The sequence below is a fragment of the Crocodylus siamensis genome, chromosome 5 (assembly GCF_052110815.1).
Source record: "Crocodylus siamensis isolate JL-2025a chromosome 5, ASM5211081v1, whole genome shotgun sequence".
Taxonomy (NCBI): Eukaryota; Metazoa; Chordata; order Crocodylia; family Crocodylidae; genus Crocodylus; species Crocodylus siamensis.
In genome coordinates, this window is record NC_143399.1 from 76,547,376 (window position 1) to 76,559,043 (window position 11,668).

The following is an 11,668-nucleotide window of genomic DNA, read 5'->3' on the forward strand; positions in this document are numbered from 1 at the left end:
AATGGGCCCTATTCAATTCAGATTCAGCCTGAATTGGGGACAGTGATTCAATTCGTTGATTCGGATCACTGTCTCCAATTCTATCTGGCCGAATCCGAATCTAAAGATTCAATGCTGATTTGGAGAATCAGCAATTCGGCCATAGGCACAGCTTTAAATGATTTTTCTACATACCCCTTGAATGCTGCAATGCTCGGGGGGAGGGGATGGAGCATCCCACAGAAGCATGGGGGTCCTCCTGTGTGCTCAGCAGTGAACCCGGAAGTGGACCGGAAGTACTTCTGGTCCACTTCTGGATCTGCTGGGGAGCGCACTGGTCCTCCCCCTCCCACCGCATCCCACAGCTCAGCGATCAGCCACGGGGGACCCTTGGTGCCTCCCCAGACCCAGGAAGCATCAGTTGCTAAGCCAGGAGGGCATGGCGGGGGAGGGCCCATGTGCTCCCCAGCAGACCCAGAAGTGGACCGGAAATGGTTCTGGTCCACTTCTGGGTCTGCTGCTGAGTGCACTGGGGAGCCACCCCTTGCTTCTGTGGGACGCTCCATGCGCCCCAGCATTGTAGCATTCACGTGCTGCCTTGTACCTCAAGGTATGTAGAAAAAACATTTGAAGCTGTGTCTATATCCGACTCACCGAATCTTTCCAAACCTCTCTGAATCAATTTAGAGGGTTCCAATTCAATTTGGAGAGATTAAAGGGTCCTCTGATTCAACTCAGATTCAGGGATTCAGCCACCAAATCGAGCCAAATATCTGCCTAATCGAATCAGGGACCAAAGCTTTGCACAGCCCTAATAACCACAGGGTCTTTAAGGAAGGCCCTTCTGCTTTATGTTGCTATAAGGTAGAGGAGCATCAGACCCACAGTTCATTGGAAGACCAGGGAAAGTTAGCTTCAAAGCACTGGCTAGAGTCCTTTGGCAAAGGACATTGTAAGGTAACCATACTTCTTGTTCCTTAATATTATCTGCTGTGTGTTTTCAGAAGCAAACTCACAGCTATAGAAGTCCAAGCATTTTATATAGTGCTGTCACTCAAAATCTAAGGGACCCTGCCTCAGTTTGCAAGGGACACTGTAATGCCAGTAGGACAGAATCAGCCAAACCCAGCTATGCAGACACCTACACAATGAATGAGATGGCTTTTCTTGAGTGGGCCAGTCAGTAGCATTAGAAAGAAAAAGAAGAGCATCATTTTGGACATAATTTGACAAGGCTGATACTATGTTATTAAATAAAATCTTACGCTAGTCTATAAATGAAATGCTTAGGGTCTGCTCACCCATGTCTCTCTCTAGTTTGAAGTTTTCCTCTCCCTGAAATCAACATAGAGAAATATTAGGAATCAGTGAAGAACTATGTTCAGATATTATGTTCATTGGCATCACAAGGGTAAGGTAGTCTCAGGTAATGTAACTACCTCAGCTAGATTTCTGAGTCTCAGTGTAATGTGCTCCTGGTGTGAGAAGCAGACAGACATTTTATGTACTGACTTCAGAGTCCAATTGTTCCGACCCACATGACTTTCTTTTAGTGTGCTTTTTAGCAACCCAGTGGTAAGGTAACAAAGGAGTCACACTTTCATGTCAAGCACAAATAAGAAAGTCTCCTTGTCTCCAGCCATTGCATGTGCATCCAAGAGCACACCAGAGGCTAAAGATACAGAGGCTGTAACTGTTCAGCCATGTCACAAATGGTGCTCTTACTCCCTCAGTAAGTGTTGCCAGTTCTGCCAAGTGCTTCCATCAACATTATCAGACACATCTGGATTGAATTACCATTATCCAAGCCCCAAATATAGGTTGGCACTTGGATATTCATCTGATTGTGCCACTTGCATCAGACATGACAGAGGCATCTAGTTGGTGAGTCAATATTCGGCTTTAGCTGAAGTCTCCTCACTTAGCTTGCTACATGGCTTTGTAAGCACATGGAACAAGAAATAGATTAAAAATGACCTTGTGATAACTTCCTTCAAAGAGTGGCCTCAGGGTGGTTATCATGGGAGTCACTGTACACTCACTCGAGGAAAGCCCTACTGCTTGTACTTTCCAAAGGACCATTGGTATCAAAACCTGCTGATGAGAGCTGGTGAATTCTTCAAAAAGCTAATAAAAATCTTATTTTCTACATACAGTATCATGTTTGGACCACTTTTCCTCTCACAGATCTAAGAAATAAACACAGGCTCTTTCTTTTAATTTGTGACTAAGAAATAACCAGCTTTCATGATCAAGCCTACGTCATTGACCAGGGTCAAGGAAATATGAGGACCCAAGGAACTGCCAGAGTTGCCTCAGCAAAACCTTCACAATTACTTTTCTTAAAAAAGGAAAGTTGGACAATGGTCAAGAGTTAGTAGGATCATCTATGTCAGCAGTTGGGTTCTTGGTCAGAAGCTATGCATTAATTATTTGAGAATAACTGGCTGCCTGCAACTCTCCACAGAGAACTGACTTTACTAACTGTATGCCTAATGCCTCCACGCTTGCCTTCATAATCCAGCACACTTCCAGAACTACAGTGAATAACACTAACTGAAACAAACCAAGATGATTCAGTATTCATCCCTTCAAGTCTTCTTTGTTTCCAGAGAAGTAGACACTTTAATGCAAGTATGGGCAGCTTTGTCCACAAAGTAACATGAGACTTCTTCACAGGAAGAAATAAGAAAAACTCCATAACCAAGTTGGGACAACTAAGACCAGACTCTTTCATTGGAAATGCTTTGTTTTTTGAGGATACTATAGTGAAGACAAAGAAAACTCTCTGTCTTACACACAACACATGATACAATCATAATCTTGCGAGACCTCTACCACCAACATTCTGGCAATAGCCCCTCTCTTTCTACCCAGTTTAAGTAGAAAAGCTGAGAAGGTAAAAGATACAGAAAGAGGACATAGGGACAAGCCTACTGATACTGTAACCCGGGTGAAGCTGGTTGTGTACCCCCTTCTCCAATTGAAGGGAGATGTTGGCAAGGCAGGTGCTCTGTGGTGGGAGAACTGCTGGCTACATGCAGGTTCCCATCCCCCATAGAAAGTCAGATCCACACCTGACATCTTAAATGTATACAGATTTATTACTATATATAAGATTTACAGAAAAATAATGTTAATAAACATGTATACAATAGGGCTGTGCAAAACTTCTGTCGCTGATTCAATTTGGCCCAGTTCAGTGGCCGAATCTTCAAATCCGAATCAGGAGACCCTTTAATCCCTCTGAATTGAATTGGAATCCTCTGAATAGATTCAGAGAGATTTGGAAGGATTTGAAGATTTGGCCATAGACACAGCTTTAAATGTTTTTTCTACATACTTCAAGGTACCAGGCAGCTTGTGAATGCTGAGATGCTGGGGCAAACGAATGTGGGGGAGTCCCCAGAGCACTTGACAGCAGACCCAGAAGTGGACCAGAAGCAATTGCAGTCCACTTCCAGGTCTGTTGGGAAGTGTGTGGGGGGGGGGGGAGGTGGCCTGCATCCCCCTGGCTTGGCAACTGGTGCCTCATGGGTCTGGGGGGGCACCTGGGGTCCCCCTGTGGCCAATCACCAAGCTGGGCAGGGGTGGGGGGGGGGTCCCCCACGCACTCAGCAGTGGACCCAGAAGTCGACCAGAAGTATTTCCAGTCCACTTCCGGGGTCACTGCTGAGCACACGGCGGGGGGGCAGGGTGCATTCCTGTGGGACACTCCATCTACCCCAGCATCGCAGGGTTCACAAACCGCGCCTAGTACCTTGAGGTATGTAGAAAAAAACATTTAAAGCTGTGTCTATGGCCAAATCGATGATTCTCCGATTCACCATTGAATCTTCATTTTCAGATTTGGCAGAATCAAATCTGGGACAGTGATCTAAATCAACTAATCAAATCACTGTCTGCCAATTCGAGCCAAATCCAAATTGAATACGGCCCATTTCACACACCCCTAATAGACAATATGTAATCACTTATACAATACTGTATTCTATAAATAACAGCTAGAGGATTACTCCATCTCAAGGGCTTCACACTCTACACAGGAAATTAACTAACCTAGAACAAATAACAAACAGGTAAGTAAAGGTGAACCATAAATAAGTGTCAAGAAGGGTGTCACTAGAATATACATATATAACAAATCATTTAGACTATCAAGAATATAGGTAATATTTACAGAGTTTTATATCCCACCTCAGGATACAGGTGACTGTCCCACTAAGAATTAAATTTAATTTTAATAGTTGTTTTACAGCTTTACAGTCTATCAGATCCAAATTTACTTAAACATGAATTATAAACATATAAAACATACATACTTAATTACTGCTTAGCCTCATTATATCAGCTTAACGATTTTAATACACCTCTTCAGTTTAGACTTTCAACATGCACTCATAACATAAACATAAAATATAAACTATATAATATAGGATGCCCATTCACAAAATATAAGGTGCTTTGAATATAGCTAACTTATATAAAAAACTCCAAGGCCCAGACCATTCTGTAGTCTTGGCTGCATTACTGGGGGGAGGGATGGCGGGGAAGAGAGAAGAAACTTCCCCTGTGTCCTTTAGGTTTTAGGTTTACCCCAGACCAGTCAAAATGCCTCCTAAAAAACTAGAATACATTTAAATTCAGGGAGCCCTGGCCTGCTAGGCTTCCCCTTCAAGGGTCAGCTCCACTGACCCAGGTGGACCTTCCCCCCTCCCCTGTGGGAAACTCCCACTCCAGGGAGCAGGGTGGAGGGTCCTCATCTCTCCCGCAATGAGTAACCACTTGAGGCTCCAGCAGTCTCTTTCTCTTTCTGGGCCTAGCGGCCCTGGTTGCCCTGTGCACCGTGGTGTGCACCGGTGGCTTCACTCCTGTGCCCAGGGTTGGGGCCCCAAGCTGCTTTGCTGGGTTCCAAGGTCTTGGTCTCTGCCAGGGCCCTCTATGCAAGGCTTGGGTTTCAGATACCTGGCCTCAGACCAGGGGGGTTGCAGGCCCTAGCTGCCACATGCAGCTTCTGGGGCCTGGGTCTGCTCCTGGACCCTCCATGTAGCATCATCTGCACTGGGCCCCGTGCCTCTGGCTGCATGCCAGAGGTGCAGACCCAAGCTGCCTCATACAGCCTCCAGGGTCTCACCCTGTGCATCAAGCTGTCATGCTTCTCAGCGGCACTGCTGTGAGCCACACCACTCGCCGCTCCCCATCCGGCAATGAGAAGGGGTCTTCAGGCTCTTCTGGAGCTGCCACGTTTGCGCCACTGGGCAGCAATCCCCAGCTCTTCTTTAGCCCATCTTCCCTCTTCTCCATACCTGAAAGCAGTGTCCGTGTGCCAAGCACGCTGTTTTTTTATAGCCTTGGGAGGCTCTGCCCCCAGATTGCAAAAAGGACCAATCAGGGTGCGGGGCAGTAGGGTCCTCACCCAGGTCCAGGCTCTTCGCCTTGCCCCAAGCAGGGGCAGGGCAGCCTCTCCTCCGTGGCCTCGTGAGTAGTGGGAAAGTCCCACCAGTGGCTCAAAGCCCTTTCAAGCCGGGATGCTACCATGGCCACCACAACAGTGATTAGTAAAAGACCATGTTAAAGTTGCACTAAAACATCACTACAGTGGTCAGGCAATGAAATGGTAGTTTTCTTACAGCTACATTAAGCTGAATTGTTTTTATTACTATAAGGGAAACTTATCACCTTAAGGACACCCTGGATACAAAGAAGACAATGAGGAATCTATAACAAAGGTGTAATACCAAACTCCCAGCCTTCAACTTTGATTCAAGAGTGTGCTCAGTTCTATGAAGAAAGCTAACAGGCACTACAGTAATATGAATAAATAATGATAACATCGATTTTTGCATCATATGCCAAAAAATAAAACAGACCTTCCTCTTCTCCTTCCACCCAGCTGGACCAGTCTGTGCTGAAAGTGGCCTTAAGGCATCATCCGTTTTTGTGAAGTCAAGATCACCATTTTCCACCAACCATTGAATGATGCTGAGTCTGTTAGCCATCAATCTTGCATTAAACAACATGAAGCAAAGAACATGATCCCTCTTCAGTAACAGAAAGAACCAGGATGCATTTCCCAACCTTTGACCTTTTGCTGGGTACTCACTGTTTTACTCCCAGGATTCTCCTGCCTGCTTACTGCAAGGGGAACCATTGGCGACTATCACATTCGTCATCACCAAAATGCATCAGCATTGCCTAGCTATGAAAATTAAATGCTTTTGAAATGTTTTGCATACAATTTTCAAAATACTGTGGCTTAGCAAGAGCATTCAGGCAGACTTTAAAATGATATTCAGAGTAGCTGCAAGTTTACAAAAGTGTAAATAAGTTCTACTGAAACATGGACACGTATATTTTCCAAATAAAATTAAGCTATTGGTTTCTGCAAATGAACAAGATCAAGTTGTGAAGGATGTATGGTTTCTTTACAGGCACAATTCTGCCTTCATTTAAATGGATGCAACTGCCACTTACTTGTCATGGACTAGCAGCTGGGTAAATAAGGGTAGAATTTGGCCAGTAATCATTAAGACCAGTGCAAAGATGCATCAAGAGAGCTTTCCATTTGTTTGATGTCTCAGCTATGCTGCATGTCTTGCTTTTTTCACAGGGCTGTACTTTGTATTCGTTAAGAGCTACAACATGCTGTCATGCTTTGCCATGGTGGATGGCTAAATTATCTGTGGTACCAGGGTTAATATATAATCACCTACTACAGAATGACAAAACTTGAAATAGAAGATTGAATATTGAGTCTGCAGACCCTCCCTGCTATTATTTCCCAACAGCACAGCAAAAATCTTTTGTTTGATATCTACAGACTGTAGTAACCACTCTGATCAATACTACAAGTTGCAGTTAAATGGTTTTTGCTTGTGTCTGTGGCACTAATCTCAGTCTTTGTCCCACTCCAGTTAATAGGCTGCATTATTGGCAGACAAGGCAGTAAGATAAATGAAATCAGGCAGATGTCAGGAGCGCAGATCAAGATTGCTAATGCCACAGAAGGCTCTGCAGAGCGACAAGTTACAATCACAGGATCCCCTGCAAACATCAGCTTAGCACAGTACCTCATTAATGCAAGGTAAGTTTGCTTTGTGATACGCTTCTGCAAGGTTGCTCTGTCTGTTATCCAGTTCTGTGTGTCCAGGGTAAATCCAGAAAATTGCTTTGCAGTGTCCATTCTGCATAGTACGATTGATTACCTATTTGTAAATCCTGTATGATTGGAGCCTGTGTTTATTAGTGGTCTATATGGAAAGTAGCTTAATCTGGTGCAATTTTGTTTGCACTCAATTACCAGAGCTCAAGTCCTGAACATTCCCGTTCTGCATCCAGCTAGCCTCTGAGATCACAACAGTAAATGATCCTGTCATAAATTCTTCGAGAGAGAATGCTTTTCACAGAACAAACTGATAGTAATGCAGAACCAGTCTGCTGTCCTAAATGGCAACTAGAGTGAAACAGATTGCAAAACAGATTTAATTTGCTAGCTGGAAATTGCTTCTCAGAGTTGACATTAAATAGAAATTTGGTTGCTAAAGAGACATGGGACTTATTTTTTCAGAGACAGCTCCATAAATTTGTAAAATGTGCACCCTAATGAGACAGGGTAAGAATTTGTTTCTACACTTTCAGTGCCATAGTTAATGAAAACATTAGTTGGTTGGTTGGTTGGTTAGTTTTCTTGGGACTGTTTCACTCTTTATCAATTTTGATCTGATTATTTAGGAAAATATTAATATTGATATGCAAATAGCAATCCAGTTGATATTATCGCTAGAAGAAAATGCCATGAATATAATGCTGTCTTAAGTCTGCTTGTAAATGCTGTACCAAGGCAATATATAGAAAAAATAGGATATATATATTATGCTGTCTCTTTAAAATACAGTGACATCCACCAAATCAAATTACTCTCTTGAACATGCTTGCGGCTAGAGTAATTTAAAATAGGTAAACCAGCATAAGGGTGATTGTGTGTTGGGTTATAGTCCTATCAAATCCAGAAGCATCTATCAAGATAAATCTCTCCACCAGGACCACCAATTTTATCTGACAATCACTGGAAAACCATGTAGACCCTATGAACACAGGAAAAGGATCTCTTTAAAATATATGTGTAGTCTTACATCATAGCAAACAAACTGTATCTTTTTGGTAACTTTGTATGATTTGAAAGTAGCTTGCTAGGGATAGATGTCCAGATATATGGTAGCATGAAGCTTCAACATTAGCCTAGCCCATTTCCAGAATCCTAAGACATGCAACTCTGATTATTTAAATTCTTTGTAGCATATAAATCACTTCCTTAAGCCCTGTGATCAAATAAAAATGTGTTCCCTCCTTTAACCCTTAAGGATATGTTCTTCTCTTGGTGTTCAGGGATTCCCCACACATCGAGACGAGAATAGACCCCTTCACTTTTAGTTGCACAAACACCATATGGCATGCATCTGGATCACAGAAGATAACAATTTAAGATCTTCAAGACAGCTAAAGCATGCAAATATAATAATGCACTTATTAATGGAGTTGCAGTGAGCTGCTCACCAGAGACAGAACCTCTAGTGAACAAACTGCTCTTTGACTCAGTTAGAAAAAAGCCCGTGAACTCTTTCACAGTTCTGTTTATTACCGGCTAATGGTTCTTTTAATGGAATGGGATATTTAAAAGTTCTTTTAACACCCTTTTGCAAAGAAGAAAACTGCTCAGCAATCACACACCATGGATACTATATACCTGTGAAACTAAAAACAAAATAGTACTTTCTTCCTGTTGAATTTCTAGGTAGAAGGCATTTGTTACCATCATATACAATAAACCATTCATATATTATGTACCATATGTTGGAAATGTATCTAGATAAAGTGACTTCATTTGTAAATGAAGAGTCTTAAATCAATGTATAATAAATTAAGCTCTAAAGTATCATAGGTAATTAAGGTGGCCTTTTCATTTAAAAAAAGCTATGCTATGTGACCAGTTGTTTGGCCAACAGATATACTGAGGAGGGAGGTATTCTGTTGATGTAGGTACCACCTCAGCAGCAGCACAAGGTGGAAGTTTCACCAGAAAGACCAGGAATTGAATGAGAGATGGATGCTGAATAGCCTCAATCCAACAAGGGTTCTTCCCATGTTATGGTTTAGGAGCCATGGCATGGCCTGAGGGAAATAGACCTTGTCACTGATGGTGCAGCACCTCTTCTATGGATATATGGAGTCAACTTCAGTGTCCAGGGTTGCAAGTCCAAAACTTTTTACAAGCCTCCACATTCTCTTATTAAAAAAATGAATTACACATAAAATATAGATGTGAAATAAATTGCTCTTGGAAAGAGCTGTGTATAACATCAAAACGCTATGCCTCCCAATCACCCATGGTAATACAAAAATAGTAGACTTACTGCTAGACTGTGGGTCACTATGTTTCTGTGCCATTTCTGGACTTCCTTTTTGCTTCCTAGTTCAGAGAGTTACATCTGACTTTGACTTTCATGCTTCAGACTAGATTAGCACAGCAGGTTATAGCATGCTGTTACCTAATGCCATGGGTCTGAGTTTTGGCCCTGCAGAGGCCAAGAGATGTGGAAGTGCTAGTCCCATACAATTAGCTGATGTGGTAATACTTCTAGAATTCAGTGTCTAGCAGGCACGCCATGTCACAGAAAGAACAGCTTTTCAAAATCATCTGAAATATTTCTAGCCACATGTGCCTTTTTAAAATCATCTACCAAGCAGTCTAAATTAGCTTTCTTTTTTCTGCAGCATCATATTAATGTAGGGATATGTGCACTAGAGTACATTTTAGAAAATTAAAGCTGCATAGTCCATGAAGACAGATTTTTAAAACTTATGAAACCTTATTTGGGGTTGGAGTGATATATAACAACAGTGACCTTTGTACATGACAAATATGTCACATTTTAGTTATTTGCATCAGCAAGACCTTAGTTCCTGTTATGGGTGCCGAGTACATGGAGGTCCAAGGGCCCTGGCCCCCTTCGGGAAGAGGGCTGTCACCTGAAACACATAAAACTTTCCACATGTCCATCAGCTTAGCCCTCTCCCGCCCTCCCCTCTCCCCCGGCAAAAATAAAAATTGGCACCTATGTTTCCTGTACAGTTTTCTGTCCCACAGCAGGTGGGACAGAAATCATGTAACTTCAGACTGAATCATGTAACTTCAAGTAAAGCATTAACTGGGCTTTTCAATGTCAAATTATAGTTTGGAAAATTCTTACTAAAAATGAGCTGCACCAGTTAGCTTTACTCCATGCAACATCCTACTCCCTTGAAGCCTAAACGAATTTCAGTCAGGGTGACTTTCTTCTTGTTGAAGGGCATTTCATGGAAGATAGTTATCAATGTAGAATTAAAAAGTGTTTGATTAATACAGGCGAACAGTCAAAACTCAATAGCATGGGTCCATACCTATACCTATTTTAGCAGGCCCTTAGTTATGGCTGTGCAACCAAGTAAGCTGATGACAACGAGGCAAGGAAGCTGTAAATGAAGCCATCACTCCAGAATCTTTGTTACCAAGGATGCTACATCAGAAAAAAATGTTCAGATCCTAAGCTGAAGTTTCAGCATTAGTGATTAGAATACCCACCCCCCCACGTCTTTGTTTTTACATACAAAGTCATTTGATCAAGTCATGGAAGGGCAATAAATATTGTAGCCCCATAATGTCATTTTAACAGGCATCCTTTGAACTGAGACTGAGCTGTAAGTGCAAAATACTATTTTAGAAGATTAACTTTGCAAAACATGCAGTATTCTGGGTAACTGTCAGTCACCAAACTGAGACCGTACCCACCCTGAAGTTGGCTCCAAATTTCAGGGACAGGTAAGGGGCATGTTACATGTAAATTTGAGATCCATGTTGATTGAGGTTTCATATTTTAAATGGCACTGTTTACTGTATAAAGTTCTTTCTATGAAGGAACAATAAGTAGCTGCAACAATAAGGCTAAAGAAAGAGGTGCCTGTCTATGGGGATGGAGGAGCTTTGTGGAGATCAAGGATACAGAAATCAAAGTTTCCTGTTTCACAAATGACATCTGCATTTCACAACCCTGCTAAATTGCTCCTAAACCTTTACTGGCATACCTGAGAAGGGTTCTGCTTTCCCACTCCTTAACAGAAGGGGAGAAGACTCCCAGAAGCCCACTCCATTGTGAGAGGGTAAAGACCTAGTGGCTGCTGCACAGCAATCCTCCCACCACATGCACCCCCTAACCCCCCCAAGCTCACACAAGCCCCAGGCTCCTTCATACTTTACCTTTAGCAACAGTTGGAGGATGGGGAGAGACACCATAGTCGAGCACCACGTCCTCGGTCACTTTCTAGGGTTGTTTCATCTGCTGCCTTTGGGTCAGGAAGCCCAAGGCCGCCTAACCAAGGTCTTTTCATGGTTACCTTTATCCATCCAGCCCTGGTGAGCAGGAGACATTCCTGCCAGTTATTTTCAACTAGATTGAGCTGTGGGCTAAGTGGAAGCCAAGCCAGGAGCTTGGTAGGCCTGTCCCAGGGTGAATTTTCCTCCCTTCAGAAGGGAGACCCGAGTGTGCTTACTCCCTAACATTATGCACTGTGGCTAGCTCAGTCCTATAAAGCTTAAAGAAATAGGAAAGCAGAGGTAGGTTGAAATGTTCCCCAGTGTGCTAACAGTTTAGCAGGC

At 42.8% G+C, this 11,668-nt stretch overlaps 1 protein-coding gene across 3 annotated transcripts in view; it reads left to right on the forward strand.

Moving 5' to 3' along the window:
- The window catches only part of LOC149864300 (poly(rC)-binding protein 3-like), an 895,303-nt gene that overhangs the window by 878,092 nt on the left and 5,543 nt on the right, over positions 1-11,668 (forward strand). For 2 of the 3 annotated variants that reach the window (XM_090049189.1, XM_090049188.1), the window contains one exon: positions 6,894-7,063. In XM_090049189.1, the coding sequence (XP_089905315.1) occupies positions 6,894-7,063 (170 nt within the window). Of the gene's footprint in view, positions 1-6,893; positions 7,064-8,364; positions 8,944-11,668 lie in introns of those variants that run through there. The other variant, XM_090049191.1, reaches the window with a different exon arrangement.